Source organism: Panulirus ornatus, chromosome 1 (assembly GCF_036320965.1).
Source record: "Panulirus ornatus isolate Po-2019 chromosome 1, ASM3632096v1, whole genome shotgun sequence".
Lineage (NCBI taxonomy): Eukaryota > Metazoa > Arthropoda > Malacostraca > Decapoda > Palinuridae > Panulirus > Panulirus ornatus.
In genome coordinates, this window is record NC_092224.1 from 56,992,320 (window position 1) to 57,012,081 (window position 19,762).

At 41.4% G+C, this 19,762-nt stretch overlaps 1 protein-coding gene across 3 annotated transcripts in view; it reads left to right on the forward strand.

Annotated features, from left to right (window-relative positions):
* cdm (importin-13-like protein cdm) overlaps positions 1 to 19,762 on the forward strand; it is a 312,820-nt gene that overhangs the window by 228,393 nt on the left and 64,665 nt on the right. For all 3 annotated transcript variants that reach the window (XM_071662694.1, XM_071662684.1, XM_071662703.1), the window contains exon 15: positions 8,094 to 8,231. In XM_071662694.1, coding sequence (XP_071518795.1) covers positions 8,094 to 8,231 — 138 coding nt within the window. The remainder of the gene's footprint in view (positions 1 to 8,093; positions 8,232 to 19,762) is intronic.

Genomic DNA, 19,762 nt, shown 5'->3' on the forward strand with positions numbered 1-19,762 from the left:
AGGATGGATGTGTTGGAAATGAAATGTTTGAGGACTATATGTGGTTTGATCATGTAAGTAATGAAAGAGTAAGAGAGATGTGTGATAATGGAAAGAGTGTGGTTGAGAGAGCAGAAGAGGGTATATGGAAATGGATTGGTCACATGGAGAGAATGAGTGAGGAAAGATTTACAGAGGATATATGTGTCAGGTGGAGGGAACGAGAAGTGGGAGACCAAATTGGAGGTGGAAGGATGGAGTGAAAAAGATTTTGAGCAATCGGTGCCTGAACATACAGGAGGGTGAAAGACGTGCAAGGAATAGAGTGAATTGGAACGATGTGGTATACCAGGGTTGACAGGCCGTCAGTGAATTGAACCAGGGCATGTGAAGTGTCTGGGGTAAACCATGGATAGTTTTATGGGGCCTGGATGTGGAAAGGGAGCTGTGGTTTCGGTGCATTACACATGACAGCTAGAGACTGAGTGTGAACGAATGTGGCCTTTGTTATCTTTTCCTAGTGCTACCTTGCACGTGCGCGGGGGGGAAGGGGGTACTGTTTCATGCGTGGCAGGGTGGCAACGGGAAAGGATGAAGGCAGCAAGTATGAATATGTACATTTGTATATATGTCTGTGTATGTATACGTTGAAATGTATAGGTATGTATATGTGCATGTGTGGGCGTTTATGTATATACATGTGTCTGTGGGTGGGTTGGGCCATTCTTTTTATCTGTTTCCTTGTGCTAACTGTGGGAGACAGCAACAAAGTATGATAAGAAAATTTTTTCTTTTCTTTTAAACTATTTGCCATTTCCCACGTTAGCGAGGTAGCGTTAAGAACAGAGGACTGGGCCTTTTTTGGAATATCCTCACCTGGCCCCCTCTGTTCCTTCTTTTGGAGAATTAAAAAAAAACGAGAGGGGAGGATATCCAGCCCCCCGCTCCCTCCCCTTTTAGTCGCCTTCTACGACACGCAGGGAATACATGGGAAGTATTCTTAATCCCCTATCCCCAGGGATAATGATAAGAAAATATGAAATTATATATATGTGTGTGTATAATTGTGCGTGTGTGTGCATGTTTGTGTATGACTGGATGGGCCATTCTTTGTCTGTTTCCTGGCACTACCTCGCTGACATAGAAAACAGCGATTATGTCTGATAAATAAATAGAGTATGAATGTATAGGTGTGTAGGGGAGAAAGATTTCTACTTCCACATTCCCTGTGCTTCAATTTCTAAAAGAGGTAGAAGAAGGGGTCAAGCAGGGAGTTTCATCCTCTTCAAAGGCTCAGATTGGGGTGTGTCAGCGTGTGTGGATGTAACCAAGATGAGAAGAAAAGAGATAGGTAATACATTTGAAGAAAGGAACCTGGATGTTCTGGCTCTGGGTGAAACAAAGCTCAAGAGTAAAGGGGAAGATTGGTTTGGAAATGTCTTGGTAGTAAAGTCAGGGGTTGGTGAAAAGTTGAGTTTAGGTAGGGGTAGCACTACTCCTGTAAGCAGGAGTTAGAGGAGTTTGTATGAAAGTAAATTATAGATTTAAACTGAAAGTGGATGGCGAGAGACAGGTGATTATTGGTGCTTATGCACCTGGCAATAAGAAGAGAGATCATGAGAGACGAGTTTTGGGAGCAGCTGGATGAGTGTGTCAGCAATTTTAGTGCATGCAACTGGGTATTAGTAATCTGTGATTTGATTGTGAAGGTGAGTAATGTGGCAGTTCATGGTAAAATTGGTGCTCATGGAGTATTCAGTGTTGAGAATGGAAATCGTGAAGAGCTTGTGGGTTTGTCTGCTGAAAACAGACTGAGGCTTGGGATAATCTGGTTTATGAAGAGAGATATACATGAATATACATATATTAGTAGGGGATATAGTCATAGGGCATTATTACATTACATATTAATTGATAGGCATGTAAAAGAGAGATATTTAGATGTAAATGTGCTAAAAGGGGCAGCAGGTGGGATGTCTGATCACTTTCTTGTGGAGGCAGTTATGATTTGTATAAGTTTTCAAAAAAGAGGAGACAATGTTGGGGACAAGAGAGTGGTGAGAGTATGTGAGCTTGGAGAGGAGACTTGTGTGAAGAAATACCAGGAGAGAATGAGTATAGAATGGCAAAAGATGACATCAAATGAAGTGAAGGGAGTGGATGAGAAATGTGGTGAATTTAGAGAAGCAGTGATGGGATGTGTGATAGAAGGTTGTGGCATGAGAAAGGTTTGAGGTGTGCAGATTTAAAAGGGTAGTGTGTGGTGTGATGAAGATGTAAAGTTGCTAGTGCAAGACAAAAGAGAGTCGTTTGTACAGAGCGTAAATGTCAGAAATGTATAAGAGAAAGCAGCAGGAGGTCAAGAGGAAGATGCATGTGGTGAAAATGAGGGCAAATAAGAGTTGGGGTGAAAGAGTATCATCATATTAGAGGGGAAAAAAAAGATGTTTTGGAAGGAGGTAGATTATGTGCAAAAGACAAGAGAGCAAATGGGAACATTAGTGAAGTGGGGAGGGTGGAGAGATAACAGGTAGTGATGGAGTGAGCTTTTCGAAGGATTGTTGAATGTGATTGACAATAGAGTGGCAGATGTAGGATGTTTTGGTTGGGGTGGTGTGCAAGAGTCAGGGAGCGTGGTTGAGTGAAGAGAGAAGAGGCAGTGAAAGCCTCATGGAAGTTGAAATCTGACAAAGTGGTGGGAATGGATGGTATTGCGGTTGAATTTATTAAGAAAGTGATGACTTGTGTTGTTGATGGTTGGTAAAGATATTTATTATATATATGGATCATGTTGAAGTGCCTGAGGATTGGCTGAATGCATATATAGTGCCATTGTATAAAGACAAAGGGGATAAAGGTGAGTGTTCAAACTAGAGGCATAAATTTGAGAAAACTTGGAAAACTGTATGGGAGGGTATTGATTGAGAGGATGAAGGCATGTATAGAGAGCACCAGACTGGGGAGGAGCATTGTTGTTTCAGAAGTGGTAGAGGTTGTGTGGATCTGGTGTTTATTTTGAAGAATGTGTCTGAGAAATACATAGAGAAACAGATGGATTTTTATGTAGCATTTATGGATCTGGAGAAGGTATATGTCAGGGCTGATAGAGATGCTTTGAGGAAGGTAAGCTGCTAGAAGCAGTGAGAAATTTTTATCAAGGGTGTAAAGCATGTGTACGAGTAGGAAGAGAGGAGAGTGATTAAGTCCCAGTGAAGGTTGGTCTGTTGCAAGGGTGGGTGATGTCAACATGGTTGTTTAATTTGTTTATGGATGGGGTGGGTACGTAAGTATATGCAAGAGTTTTGAAGAGAGGGGCAAGTATGCAATCTGTTAGGGATAAGAGGGCCTGGGAGATGAGTCAATTGTTGTCTGCCAGTGATACAGTGCTGGTGGCTGATTTGAGTGAGTGACTGCAGAAGTTGCAGACTGATGCTGGAAATGAGTGTGAAATGAGAAAGCTGAGAGTAAATGTGAACAAGAGCAAGGTTATTAGGTTGAGGGACAAGTTAGTTGGGATGTAAGTATGAATGGAGAAAAATTGGAGGAAGTGATGTATTTTAGATATCTGGGAGTGGGCTTGGCAGTAAATGGAACCATGGAAGCAGAAGTGAGTCAAAGGGTGGGGTAGGGGGACAAATTTTTGGGAATGATGAAAAATGTTCGGAAAGAGAGAACATTATCTCAGTGAGCAGAAATGGGTATGTTTGAAGGAATATTTGTTCCAACAATATCATATGGTTGCAAGGCATGGGCTATAGATAGGGTTGTGAGGAGGAGGGTGGATGTATTGTAAGTGAAATTCTAGAGGACAGTATGTGGTGTGAGGTGGTTTGATCAAGTAATTAATTAAAGGTTAAGAGAGATATGTGGTAATACAAAAGAGTGTGGTTGAGAGAGCAGAAAAAGGTGTGTTGAAATGGTTTGGAGAGAATGAGAGAGGAAAGATTGACAAAGAGGATATATATGTCAGAGGTGGAGGGAACAAGGAGAAGCTGGAGACCAAATTGGAGGTTGAAGGATGGAGTGAAAAGGATTTAGAGCAGTTGGGGTCTGAACATGCAGGAGGATGAAAGGCATGAATGGAATAGAGTGAATTGGAATGATGTGGTATACCGGGGTCAATGTGCTATCATAGGACTGAACCAGGGGATGTGAAATGTCTGGGGTAAACCATAGAAAGGTCTATGGGGCCTGGATGTTGATAGGAAGCTGTGGTTTTAGGTGCATTACACTTGACATCTAGAGACTGAGTTTGAATGAATGTGGTCTTTTTTGTTTGTTCTCCTGGCACTACCTTGCTGAAGCAGGGGTTAGCAATGCTGTTCCAGAAATGGATGAAGGCATGCAAGTATGACTGTGTACATTTGTATATATGTATATGCCTTCATGTTCACCTCCACAAGATAGTGATCAGACTTCCCACCTGCTGCTCCTTTCAGTACATTAACATCCAAAAATCTCTTCTTTTATTCACCTATCAATTAACATGTAATCTGATAATGCCCTTTGACCACCTCTCCTACTCACATATGTATTCCTGTGTATATCTCTTTTTTTAAACCAGATATTCCCAATCACCAGCCTTCAGCACAGAAATTCACAAGCTCTTCACCATTTCCATTTACAACACTGAATACCCCATGTACACCAATTGTACCCTCAAGTGCCACATTACTTGCATATATACAAATCTTTTTTCATGTTGAAGTCTCCAGTCACAGACAAAAGTCTGCATCAAGGCCAGGCCTTAATTGAAATATAGATAGAATTATGAAATGGATAAAGAAAATATTAGAGAATGTATTTATGAGTTTGTGAGAAAGTGAAAAATCTGGTTTTTGAAATGTGCCTGGTCATAGTTATTGGGAAAGACATGAGAGGGTAGAGAGTTCCTAAGCTTCGACGTGTAGGGAAAGAAGCAGGTATCAAGATGGCCGACCCTTGAGTTGCTGATGGCCATGTGATGCAGCAGCTTACCAATTATTGCATGGTGTGGGCACACAAGCAGCAAAAGCCAAAGTGATAGCTATAGAAGTGAACCAACATCATGGCGTAGGGCAAGGTGGCTTAGTTTGGAAGTTAGCCTGGGACAGTTTATAAGTCGGACTGCTTTCAACTCTGTCAAGTAATTATGCAGAGCTAGAACCACCCCAAATAAGAGAACAATACTCAGTACAAGGATGAATGAATCCCTTGTATAAATAGAGCAACTGTTCAGAAAAGAAAGTTTTGACATCTAAACAGGACACCCAGTTTTTTAGAGGCAGGCTTAGTTATTCCTGTACTTTGGGGTTTACAAGAAAGAGTGGATGTGACAGTAATGCCAAATATGTTCATTGAGTTAAGAGGTGGAATTACAGAACTGTCAAAGGTGAGACAAGAGTTGTGAGGAGTTTTTGTTAGAGAGAGGGGTAGAAACTGGTTCTTGGAGGCATTAAACTTGACAAGATTTTGTGTACCCCCACTGAGATATCCTGTCCAAGTCTGAGTTTATTGAAAAGGCCGTCAAGATGAGATGAAGATCAAGTGAAGGAAAGCAGAATCGAAGGATGTGGATGAATGCATTGAGTTGTCAGCATGTGAGTGCATTGGATTATTTGTGGAGAAGAGGAAGTTGTTGAAGAAAAGGAGGAAAAGTGTAGGGGACAGGACAGAACCTTAAGGGACACCACTATTGATGGAGAAAAAGGGGGAGGCTGACCCATCAACAAGCACAGAGATAGATTGGCTAGAGAGGAAGCTAGATATGAAGGAGCAAAATGAGGGAGGGGAGCTTAGAGATGAGACCCCAATGCCACACCCTTTCAAAAGCCTTAGGTGTGTCAAGGGCAACTGCTCATGACTCCCCAAAATTTTTCAGGGATGATGACCAGGCATTAGTAAGATAGGAAAGAATATTATCTGTGGATCTCACCGTATGGAAACCATACCAGTGATCAGAGAGAAGACTGTGATTTTTGAGGTGTTTAAGGATATGGGAGTTGAGGAGGGGTTCAGAGACTTTGAAAATGGTAGATATCAAAGCAATAGGATGATAATTCGAGGGGTCAGAGCAGTCACCCTTCTTAGGGATATGGATAGGATATATCAGTGCGTGCTTCCTAGAAGGAAAATTTTTGTTTTTAAACAGAAATGGAACAGACAAGCAAGCACAGGTGCAAGTTCAGAGGTACATTCTTTCAGTACACAAGGATGGATGCCATCAGGACCATAAACCCAGCTTGTGTCCAGAGAAGAAAGTGCTTTCAGACAGTCCAAAATGAGATTACGGGAAGGGGCATAGGATTAGTAAATGTAGCATCAGAGGTTGAAGGAATGTTAGAGTCATCAAAGGTGGAGTTATAGTAGACATGGGAACCGAAGAGAGTTGCTTTGTTTACAGAAGAGACAGCTATAGTATTGTCAGAGCAGAATTGTAAAGGGAAGGTAGAGCAACAGAAGTTTTTAGGGATGCCCTTAGCTTAAGACCAGAAAGACCTATTAGTGGCTGAAGAAGAGAGATTATCAAACTTCCTTTGAATAAAGGAACACTTCGCCCCACAGATAATGTGGTTGCAGCAATTATGGGTGAATAGGAACCAGAGGACGGAGAGTTCCAAGCCTGATATGCCTGATTCGTTCTCTGAATGGCCTTCAGAACAGGAACAGGTGAACCATGGATTAAATGAACTTCATCGTGGAGGAAGAGGGGATAAATTCTTCCTTTCCTGCAAGAATAACCTCTGCTATGCATTTGGCAGAGATAAAAGCATTACCACATAAGAGAGTAATTTACCCAAGGGAAATCAGAAAAGAATGTACATAAGTTATTCTAGTTAGCTTTGTTGAGGTGCCAGTATTTACACTTCGTAGAAGAGGTTGCTGGAGGGTTAGGTGCCATTAGAATACATATATTTATGAGAGTGTTATCAGATGAACCATTTTGGGGCAAAATTGTATATTTACAGTGTCACAGTGGTCAGGAATATGGGTTGAGTGAGAGATAATTTGCTTTAGATCATTGAGAATGGAGAAGGTGAGGGCTTTAAACCCTCCACCATCCATATGGGAGGAATTCAGCCATTCTCTATGGTGAACATTGAAATACCTGAGGTAGAGGATTTCGGCTTGCGGGTGAGAGGATAGTACATTCTCATGGCAGTCGTTCAGATAGTCAAAGAAGGATGTGTAATTTAAGAATTAGGAAAGCAATAGGTGAAACAGAGGAATAGTTTGGAAATAGGGAGACAGACCTTGAGCCACATAACATCAAAGTTTGGAGACTCAAGGTCCTTGAGGCATGCAACAGGTGTGTTGATGTTGGAATAAGCACAAACGCCACATTTGAACTGGAATCAGGAGTGGAGGGGCTGGTACTACTACTGCCAGAGCCCCTCCTCTCATTGGCCGTAGAGTCAGGCAGAAACTTGGAGATTCTTAGCACCCCATGATGCCTATTTGCAAAACAAATTGTTGATGATGTACCTCAATGTCTGGGATTGTAAAACATGTTATACATCTTCCTGTTTTGCAGACATTCTACCTTTTATTTTGATGCATACATTCAGGCTTGTATAAATTTTTAGATAGCTAACCCTTACAGTTTATCAGCTCTTTCAATCTGACCGTAATTCTTGTCCCACTTTCCAGACACCATTCTGTTAGTAATGTCCTTCACAATCCTTCTCAGTGATTCGTCTTTTGTTTCTGCAGCAGCTTGCATATATCTTAGAGAACAGTACCCATAATCTGCAAGCCTTAGCCATTAGTAATTCAAGGGGGGGACTGCTGCAATGCCAAGTTACTTTTCAAACACAACTATTCTCTCGAATTTGTCCCTATGTCTCTCCTACAGTTATGACTTGCCCTTTCATAAATGGAAATCCCACTCAAAAGCTATTTTAGTTCCTTTTTTCCTCTTTTTTTTTTCCTATGTTTATGTTTCACTTAAGGCCCAGCCTCTATTAAGGCTTTATTATTCATTAAGTGATGGAACCTTTAGAAGGGATCATGCTTTCCTCTTACGTAAAGTCAGGATGGTTTTCGCCCACAGTTAGGAAATAACTAAATCATGTGTTGTTTTACAACTTAGATTTTGTAATCTTACTAAATGGCATCTATCATTTTTCTTTCAGGCCCTATGTAAACTTCTCAAAAACAGCATAAGTACACTGGTAGATGATTGTGTAGCAGTTTTACCAGCAATCCTAGATATTATACCTCAGCTTTATGAAGCATCCCTCAACCCAGCAATATTAGATTTAGTTAAACAGGTAAGTGAAATGTAGAATGCAAGAAACTGTTGCATATTTTTAAGATTGACTACCAGTAGTTAATGAGGGAAGATCGTTATTTTATTAAATAACCTTAATGAAAAAGCTATTTTTCATTAGTTTTTATTTATTTTGTGTAAAAGAACATCTTATAGCATTGATGGTGTTCTTGGTAAAGGCTAAATTGATATATCATGAAAGTATATGGAATATCTTGAAGACTATTATACAGAAGTTGCAATGTTCTTAAGCAGAGTTTCATTTTTCTTTAGCATTATGTTTTACCATATACCTGTTTTCATTGTAAGATTGATCACTTATTGCTCATTCTAACATGTAGATTCTTTTTTGATTTTATGTTTTATGTGTTATTTGGTGGGTGGTACATAGTACATAATTACTTAAATTGATTTTTAGGCCATAGTAATTGAACCATGACCATTAAACTCAATTTGCTCTTAATGCTTTAAGATGAGTTTGTTTGCATATGTGTTGTCTTTCAGGTGCAGAGTGAGAGTTGATTTCTTTTTATGATAAGAAGGGAATTTTTTATGGTTTTAGACATTAAAAAACTTGCATACATTTTTCCATACCAGGGTAAGGATATTCTAAAGTTGATGCAAGGAAAGGGGAGGAATTTTTCCATACTAGGGCAAGGATACTCTAAAGTTGATGCAATGAAAGGGGAGGAAGTACTAACTTCTTGTTGGCTGGCATCATAGATGGAAAAATATAGAATGCTTCTTGTAAATAAACTTAGAATCATGATATCTCATGCTTGTGCTTTTAGTATTTAGTTCATAAAACATTTTTTTCCCTCAATCTCCAGAATCTACCTTACAAATTTAGAAGGAGCTCTTCTAGGAGTATGATTAGTGTTCCATATGAAGCAGCCTCTGCAGGAAATATCTGTGATGACGTTATGATATGCATAATGAATCATTATCAGTGATGTTTTCAGTAAACAGCCTAACATGATTAGCTTGATAATGTTAATGGGAGCCTTGAAGAATGTGTGGAAGTCGAGAACATTATCTCGGAAAGCAAAAATGGGTATGTTTGAAGGAATAGTGGTTCCAACAATGTTGTATGGTTGCGAGGCGTGGGCTATGGATAGAGTGGTGCGCAGGAGGATGGATGTGCTGGAAATGAGATGTTTGAGGACAATGTGTGGTGTGAGGTGGTTTGATCGAGTAAGTAACGTAAGGGTAAGAGAGATGTGTGGAAATAAAAAGAGCGTGGTTGAGAGAGCAGAAGAGGGTGTTTTGAAATGGTTTGGGCACATGGAGAGAATGAGTGAGGAAAGATTGACCAAGAGGATATATGTGTCGGAGGTGGAGGGATCGAGGAGAAGAGGGAGACCAAATTGGAGGTGGAAAGATGGAGTGAAGAAGATTTTGTGTGATCGGGGCCTGAACATGCAGGAGGGTGAAAGGAGGGCAAGGAATAGAGTGAATTGGAGCGATGTGGTATACCGGGGTTGACGTGCTGTCAGTGGATTGAATCAGGGCATGTGAAGCGTCTGGGGTAAACCATGGAAATCTGTGTAGGTATGTATATTTGCGTGTGTGGACGTATGTATATACATGTGTATGGGAGTGGGTTGGGCCATTTCTTTCGTCTGTTTCCTTGCGCTACCTCGCAAACGCGGGAGACAGCGACAAAGCAAAAAAAAAAAAAAAAAAAAAAAATATATGTATATATGTATATATATATATATATATATTTTTTTTTTCATTTTGCTTTGTCGCTGTTTCCCACATTAGTGAGGTAGCGCAAGGAAACAGATGAAAGAATGGCCCAACCCACCCACATACACATGTATATACATAAACGTCCACACACGCAAATATACATACCTATACATCTCAATGTATACATATATATACACATATACATATATACACATGAACATAATTCATACTGTCTACCTTTATTCATTCCCATCACCACCTCGCCACACATGGAATAATAACCCCCTCCCCCTCATGTGCGCGAGGTAGCGCTAGGAAAAGACAACAAAGGCCCCATTCGTTCACACTCAGTCTCTAGCTGTCATGTGATAATGCACTGAAACCACAGCTCCCTTTCCACATCCAGGCCCCGCAGAACTTTCCATGGTTTACCCCAGACGCTTCACATGCCCTGATTCAATCCATTGACAGCACGTCGACCCCGGTATACCACATCGTTCCAATTCACTCTATTCCTTGCATGCCTTTCACCCTCCTGCATGTTCAGGCCCCAATCACTCAAAATCTTTTTCACTCCATCTTTCCACCTCCAATTTGGTCTTCCACTTCTCATTCCCTCCACCTCTGACACATATATCCTCTTGGTCAATCTTTCCTCACTCATTCTCTCCATGTGACCAGACCATTTCAAAACACCCTCATCTTCTCTCTCAACCACACTCTTTTTATTACCACATACCTCTCTTACCATATTATTACTTACTCGATCAAACCACCTCACACCACATATTGTCCTTAAACATCTCTTTTCCAGCACATCCACCCTCCTGCGCACAACTCTGTCCATAGCCCACGCCTCGCAACCATACAACATTTTTGGAACCACTATTCCTTCAAACATACCCATTTTTGCTTTCAGAGATAATGTTCTCGACTTCCACACATTCTTCAAGGCTCCCAGAATTTTTGCCCCCTCCCCCACACTATGATTTACTTCCTCTTCCATGGTTCCATCCGCTGCCAAATCCACTCCCAGATATCTAAAACACTTCACTTCCTCCAGTTTTTCTCCATTCAAACTTACCTCCCAATTGACTTGACCCTCAACCCTACTGTACCTAATAACCTTGCTCTTATTCACATTTACTCTCAGCTTTCTTCTTTCACACACTTTACCAAACTCAGTCACCAGCTTCTGCGGTGACCCACCCGAATCAGCCACCAGCGCTATATCATCAGCGGACAACAACTGCCTCACTTCCCAAGCTCTCTCATCCACAACAGATTGCATACTTGCCCCTCTTTCCAAAACTCTTGCATTCACCTCCCTAACAACCCCATCCATAAACAAATTAAACAACCATGGAGACATCACACACCCCTGCCGCAAACCTACATTCACTGAGAACCAATCACTTTCCTCTCTTCCTACACGTACACATGCCTTACATCCTCGATAAAAACTTTTCACTGCTTCTAACAACTTGCCTCCCACACCATATATTCTTAATACCTTCCACAGAGCATCTCTGTCAACTCTATCATATGCCTTCTCCAGATCCATAAATGCTACATACAAATCCATTTGTTTTTCTAAGATCCACACATTCTCTACCACTTTTGAAACCACACTGCTCTTCCTCAGTCTGATGCTCTGTACATGCCTTCACCCTCTCAATCAATACCCTCCCATATAATTTACCAGGAATACTCAACAAACTTATACCTCTGTAATTTGAGCACTCACTCTTATCCCCTTTGCCTTTGTACAATGGCACTATGCAAGCATTCCGCCAATCCTCAGGCACCTCACCATGAGTCATACATACATTAAATAACCTTATCAACCAGTCAACAATACAGTCACCCCCTTTTTTTAATGAATTCCACTGCAATACCATCCAAACCCACTGCCTTGCTGGCTTTCATCTTCCACAAAGCTTTTACTACCTCTTCTCTGTTTACCAAATCATTTTCCCTGGCCCTCTCACTTTGCACACCACCTCGACCAAAACATTCTATATCTGCCACTCTATCATCAAACACATTCAACAAACCTTCAAAATACTCACTCCATCTTCTCACATCACCACTACTTGTTATCACCTCCCCATTAGCCCCCTTCACTGAAGTTCCCATTTGTTCCCTTGTCTTACGCACTTTATTTACCTCCTTCCAAAACATCTTTTTATTCTCCCTAAAATTTAAAGATACTCTCGCACCCCATCTCTCATTTGCCCGCTTTTTCACCTCTTGCACATTTCTCATGACCTCCTGCCTCTTTCTTTTATACATCTCCCACTCATATGCATTATTTCCCTGCAAAAATTGTCCAAAATGCCTCTCTTTTCTCTTTCACTAATAATCTTACCTCTTCATCCCACCATATATATATATATATATATATATATATATATATATATATATGTAAGGTTATTTAATGTATGTATGACTCATGGTGAGGTGCCTGAGGATTGGCAGAATGCGTGCATAGTGCCATTGTACAAAGGCAAAGGGGATAAGAGTGAGTGCTCAAATTACAGAGGTATAAGTTTGTTGAGTATTCCTGGTAAATTATATGGGAGGGTATTGATTGAGAGGGTGAAGGCATGTACAGAGCATCAGATTGGGGAAGAGCAGTGTGGTTTCAGAAGTGGTAGAGGATGTGTGGATCAGGTGTTTGCTTTGAAGAATGTATGTGAGAAATACTTAGAAAAGCAAATGGATTTGTATGTAGCATTTATGGATCTGGAGAAGGCATATGATAGAGTTGATAGAGATGCTTTGTGGAAGGTATTAAGAATATATGGTGTGGGAGGCAAGTTGTTAGAAGCAGTGAAAAGTTTTTATCGAGGATGTAAGGCATGTGTACGTGTAGGAAGAGAGGAAAGTGATTGGTTCTCAGTGAATGTAGTTTTGCGGCAGGGTGTGTGATGTCTCCATGGTTGTTTAATTTGTTTATGGAAGGGGTTGTTAGGGAGGTAAATGCAAGAGTTTTGGAAAGAGGGGCAAGTATGAAGTCTGTTGGGGATGAGAGAGCTTGGGAAGTGAGTCAGTTGTTGTTCGCTGATGATACAGCGCTGGTGGCTGATTCATGTGAGAAACTGCAGAAGCTGGTGACTGAGTTTGGTAAAGTGTGTGAAAGAAGAAAGTTAAGAGTAAATGTGAATAAGAGCAAGGTTATTAGGTACAGTAGGGTTGAGGGTCAAGTCAATTAGGAGGTAAGTTTGAATGGAGAAAAACTGGAGGAAGTAAAGTGTTTTAGATATCTGGGAGTGGATTTGGCAGCGGATGGAACCATGGAAGCGGAAGTGGATCATAGGGTGGGGAGGGGGCGAAAATCCTGGGTGCCTTGAAGAATATGTGGAAGTCGAGAACATTATCTCAGAAAGCAAAAATGGGTATGTTTGAAGGAATAGTGGTTCCAACAATGTTGTATGGTTGCGAGGCGTGGGCTATGGATAGAGTTGTGTGCAGGAGGATGGATGTGCTGGAAATGAGATGTTTGAGGACAATGTGTGGTCTGAGGTGGTTTGATCGAGTAAGTTACGTAAGGGTAAGAGAGATGTGTGGAAATAAAAAGAGTGTGGTTGAGAGAGCAGAAGAGGGTGTTTGGGCACATGGAGAGAATGAGTGAGGAAAGATTGACCAAGAGGATGTATGTGTCGGAGGTGGAGGGAACGAGGAGAAGTGGGAGACCAAATTGGAGGTGGAAAGAAGGAGTGTAAAAGATTTTGTGTGATCGGGGCCTGAACATGCAGGAGGGTGAAAGGAGGGCAAGGAATAGAGTGAATTGGATCAATGTGCTATACCGGGGTTGACGTGCTGTCAGTGGATTGAATCAGGGCATGTGAAGCATCTGGGGTAAACCATGGAAAGCTTTGTAGGTATGTATATTTGCGTGTGTGGACGTATGTATATACATGTGTATGGGGGTGGGTTGGGCCACTTCTTTCGTCTGTTTCCTTGCGCTACCTCGCAAACGCGGGAGACAGCGGCAAAGAAAATATATATATATATATATATATATATATATATATATATATATATATGAGAGTTGGGGTGAGAGAGTACCATTAAATTTTAGGGAGAATAAAAAGATGTTCTGGAAGGAGGTAAATAAAGTGCGTAAGACAAGGGAGCAAATGGGAACTTCAGTGAAGGGCGCAAATGGGGAGGTGATAACAAGTAGCGGTGATGTGAGAAGGAGATGGAGTGAGTATTTTGAAGGTTTGTTGAATGTGTTTGATGATAGAGTGGCAGATATAGGGTGTTTTGGTCGAGGTGGTGTGCAAAGTGAGAGGGTTAGGGAAAATGATTTGCTAAACAGAGAAGAGGTAGTAAAAGCTTTGCGGAAGATGAAAGCCGGCAAGGCAGCAGGTTTGGATGGTATTGCAGTGGAATTTATTAAAAAAGGGGGTGACTGTATTATTGACTGGTTGGTAAGGTTATTTAATGTATGTATGACTCATGGTGAGGTGCCTGAGGATTGGCAGAATGCATGCATAGTGCCATTGTACAAAGGCAAAGGGGATAAGAGTGAGTGTTCAAATTACAGAGGTGTAAGTTTGTTGAGTATTCCTGGTAAATTATATGGGAGGGTATTGATTGAGAGGGTGAAGGCATGTACAGAGCATCAGATTGGGGAAGAGCAGTGTGGTTTCAGAAGTGGTAGAGGATGTGTGGATCAGGTGTTTGCTTTGAAGAATGTATGTGAGAAATACTTAGAAAAGCAAATGGATTTGTATGTAGCATTTATGGATCTGGAGAAGGCATATGATAGAGTTGATAGAGATGCTCTGTGGAAGGTATTAAGAATATATGGTGTGGGAGGCAAGTTGTTAGAAGCAGTGAAAAGTTTTTATCGAGGATGTAAGGCATGTGTACGTGTAGGAAGAGAGGAAAGTGATTGGTTCTCAGTGAATGTAGGTTTGCGGCAGGGGTGTGTGATGTCTCCATGGTTGTTTGATTTGTTTATGGATGTGGTTGTTAGGGAGGTGAATGCAAGAGTTTTGGAAAGAGGGGCAAGTATGAAGTCTGTTGGGGATGAGAGAGCTTGGGAAGTGAGTCAGTTGTTGTTCGCTGATGATACAGCGCTGGTGGCTGATTCATGTGAGAAACTGCAGAAGCTGGTGCCTGAGTTTGGTAAAGTGTGTGAAAGAAGAAATTTAAGAGTAAATGTGGATAAGAGCAAGGTAATTAGGTACAGTAGGGTTGAGGGTCAAGTCAATTGGGAGGTAAGTTTGAATGGAGAAGAACTGGAGGAAGTAAAGTGTTTTAGATATCTGGCAGCGGATGGAACCATGGAAGCGGAAGTGGATCATAGGGTGGGGGAGGGGGCGAAAATCCTGGGAGCCTTGAAGAATGTGTGGAAGTCGAGAACATTATCTCGGAAAGCAAAAATGGGTGTGTTTGAAGGAATAGTGGTTCCAACAATGTTGTATGGTTGCGAGGCGTGGGCTATGGATAGAGTTGTGCGCAGGAGGATGGATGTGCTGGAAATGAGATGTTTGAGGACAATGTGTGGTGTGAGGTGGTTTGATCGAGTAAGTAATGTAAGGGTAAGAGAGATGTGTGGAAATAAAAAGAGCGTCGTTGAGAGAGCAGAAGAGGGTGTTTTGAAATGGTTTGGGCACATGGAGAGAATGAGTGAGGAAAGATTGACCAAGAGGATATATGTGTCGGAGGTGGAGGGAACGAGGAGGAGTGGGAGACCAAATTGGAGGTGGAAAGATGGAGTGAAAAAGATTTTGTGTGATCGGGGCCTGAACATGCAGGAGGGTGAAAGGAGGGCAAGGAACAGAGTGAATTGGATCGATGTGGTATAGCGGGGTTGACGTGCTGTCAGTGGATTGAATCAGGGCATGTGAAGCATCTGGGGTAAACCATGGAAAGCTGTGTAGGTATGTATATTTGCGTGTGTGGACGTATGTATATACATGTGTATGGGGGGGGGGGGTTGGGCCATTTCTTTCGTCTGTTTCCTTGCGCTACCTCCAAACGCGGGAGACAGCGACAAAGTATAAAAAAAATATATATATATATAATATTATGTATTATGATATATATATATATATATTTTTTTTATCATTTTGCTTTGTCGCAGTTTTCCCACATTAGTGACTGGTTTGAGGGCCTAAAGGAAACAGATGAAAGAATGGCCAACCCACCCACATACACTGTATTTCATAAACGTCCACACAAAGCAAATATTACATACCTATACATCTCAATGTATAATATATATAAATATAATTATAACATGAACATAATTCATACTGTTACCTTTTATTTCATTCCCATCTCCACCTCGCCACAATGGAAATAAATAACCCCCTCTCCCTCATAGTGCGGAGGGTAGCGCTAGGAAAAAGACAACAAAGGCCCCATCGTTCACATCAGTCTCTAGCTGTCATGTGATATGCCACTGAAACCACATGCTCCCTTTCCTCCATACAGGGCCCCGCAGAACTTTCCTTGGTTTACCCCAGATGATTCACCTGCCCCTGATTCAATCCATTGACAGCACGTCGGACCCGGTATACCACATCGTTCCAAGTCATCTATTCCTTGCATGCCTTTCTCCCTCCTGCATGTTCAGGCCCACCATCACTCAAAATCTTTTTCACTCCATCTTTCCACCTCCAATTTTGGTCTTCCAATTCTCATTCCCTCCACCTCTGAACAATATATCCTCTTGGTCCATCTCCTTCTCACTATTCTCTCATAGTGAACAGACCATTCAAAACATCCCCTCATCTTCTCTCTCCAACCACACTCTTTTTATTACCACATACCTCTCTTACATATTATACTTACTCGATCAACCACCTCACACCAACATATTGTCCTTAAAACTTCCGATTTTCCAGCACATCCACCCTCCTGCGGCACACTCTGTCCATAGCCCTCGCCTCGCAACCATACAACATTTTTGGAACCACTATTTCTTCAAAACATAACATTTTTGCTTTCAGAGATAATGTTCTCGACTTCCACAGATTCTATCAGGCTCCCAGATTTTTGCCACCTCCCCCACACTATGATTTCTTACCCTCTGCCTAGGTTCCATCGCTTGCCAAAACTCACTCCCAGATATCTAAAACACTATCACTTCCTCCAGTTTTTCTCCATTCAAACTTACCTCCCAATTGACTGACCTCCTCCAACCTACATGTACCTAATAACCTTGCTCTTTATTCTCATTTTACTCTCAGGCTTTCTTCTTTCACCACACTTTACCAAACTCAGTCAACAGGCTTCTGCGGTGACCACCACGAATCTGCCCCAGCGCTATATCATCCAGCGAACACAACTGCATCACTTCCCAAGCTCTCTCATCCACAACAGAATTGATCCTTGCCCTCTTTCAAATCTCTTGATTCACTCCCTAACAAACCCAATAATAACAAATTAAACAACCATGGAGACATCACACACCCCAGCAGCAAACCTACATTCACTGAGGAACAATAACTTTCCTCTCTTCCTACACGTTACAAAATGCCTTTCTTCCTCGATAAAAACTTTTCTCTGCCTTCTAACAACTTGCCTCCACAACCATATATTCTTTAATACCATACAACAAGCATCTCTGTCATCTCTTATTCATATGCCTTCTCCAGATCCATAAAAGTACATACAATCCATTTGCTTTTCTAAGAATACCACACTTTCTCTACCACTTTTGAAACCACACTGCTCTTCCCCAGTCTGATGATCTGTACATGGCCTTCAACCCTCTCAATCAATACCCTCCATTATATTTTACCAGGAATACTCAACAACTTATACCTCTGTAATTTGAGCACTCACTTCTTATCCCCTTTGCCTTAGTACAATGGCACTATGGCAAGCATGTAGCCAATCATCAGGCACCTCACCATGAGTCATACATACACTAGAAATAACCTTATCAACCGTCAACAATTCAGTCACCCCCTTTTTTTAATGAATTCCACTGCAATACCATCCAAACCCACTGCCATGCTGGCTTTCATTCTTCCTCAAAGCTTTTACTACATTCTTCTCTGTTTAACAAATCATTTGTCCTGGCCCTCCTCACTTTGCACACACCTGTCCAAAAAAACATTCTATATCGCCACTCTATCATCAAATCACATTCAACAAACCTTCAAAATACTCATCCATTTCTACATCACCACTATTGTTATCACTCCCATTAGCCCCCTTCACTGAATGGTTCCCATTTGGTCCCTTGTCTTTACGCACTTTATTTACCTCCTTCCAATAACATCTTTTTATTCTCCTATAAATATAATGTTACTCTCAGCACCCACCATCTCTCTTTTGCCGCGTTTTCACCTCTTGCACATTTATCATGACCTCCTGCCTCTTTCTTTTATACATCTCCCATCTATATGCATTATTTCCCTGCAAAAATTGTCCAAAATGCTTTCTTTTCTCTTTCACTAATAATTCTTACTCTTCATCCCACCCTATATATATTTTTACTATTATTTTTTATCTATAATATATATATATGTATGGGTATTTAATGTATGTATGACTCATGTGAGGTGCTGAGGATTGGCAGAATGCGTGCATAGTAGCCATTGTTACTAAGGCAAAGGGGAGTAGAGTGAGTGCTCAAATTTCAGAGGTCTAAGTTTGTTGAGTATTCCTGGTATAATTATATGGGTGGGTATGTTGAGAGGGTGCAAGGGCATGTACAGAGCATCAGATTGGGGAAGAGCAGTGTGGTTTCTGAGCAAGTGGTAGAGACTTTGTGTGGATCAAGGTGTTTGCTTTGAAGAATGTATGTGAGATTTACTTAGAAATGAAATGGATCTTGTATTGTAGCATGTATGGGATCTGGTGAAGGCATATGATTAGAGTTGTTAGAGTGCTTTGTGAGTAGGTATTAAGAATAATGGTGGTTGAGGAAGTTGTTAAAGCAGTGAAAAGTTTTTATGAGATGTAAGGCATGTGTACGTGTAGGAAGAGAGGAAGTGATTGGTTCTCCAGTGAATGTAGTTTTTGGGCAGGGTGTGTGATGTCTCCATGGTGTTAATTTGTTTTATGGGAAGGGGTTGTTAGGGAGGTAAGCAGAGTTTTGGAAAGAGGGGCATTAGTATGAAGTCTTGTTGGGGTATGAGAGAGCTTCTGGGAAAGTGAGTCTGTTTGTTGTTCGCTGATGATACAGCGCTGGTGCTTGTTTCATGTGAGAAAACTGCAGAAGCTGGTGATGATTTGCCATCTGAGTTTGGTGTAAAGTGTGTGAAAGAAGAAAGTTAAGAGTAAATGTGATAAAGTGCATGGTTCAGTAGGTACTGTTGGGTTGTGGGTCAAGTCATTAGGATGGTATAGTTTGAATGGAAGAAAATCTGAGGAGGTAAAGTGTTTTAAGATATCTGGAGTGGGGATTTGGCAGCGGATGGAACCATGGAAGCGGAAGTGGATCATTTGGGTGGGGATAGGGGGCGAGAAAATCCTGGGGTGCTTGAAGAATATGTGGAAGTCGGAGACATATAAAAACCCAATTTTTATTTTTTTATCTCAGGAAGCAAAAATGGGTATGTTTGAAGGAATAGTGTGTTTCAACAATGTTGTATGGTTGCGAGGCTGTGGGCTATGGATAGAGTTGTGTGCAGGAGGTTGGAGGTGATGGAAATGAGATATTTGAGGACAATGTGTGGTCTGTGGACGGTTTGATCGAAGTAAGTTACGTAGGTAAGAGAGATGTGTGGAAATAAATAAAGAGTCCTGTAGGTTGTAGAGCAGACAGAGGGTGTTTGGGCACATGGAGAGAATGGTGAGAAAGATGGACCTAGAGGATGTATGTGTCGGAGGTGGAGGGAACGAGGAGAAGAGGGA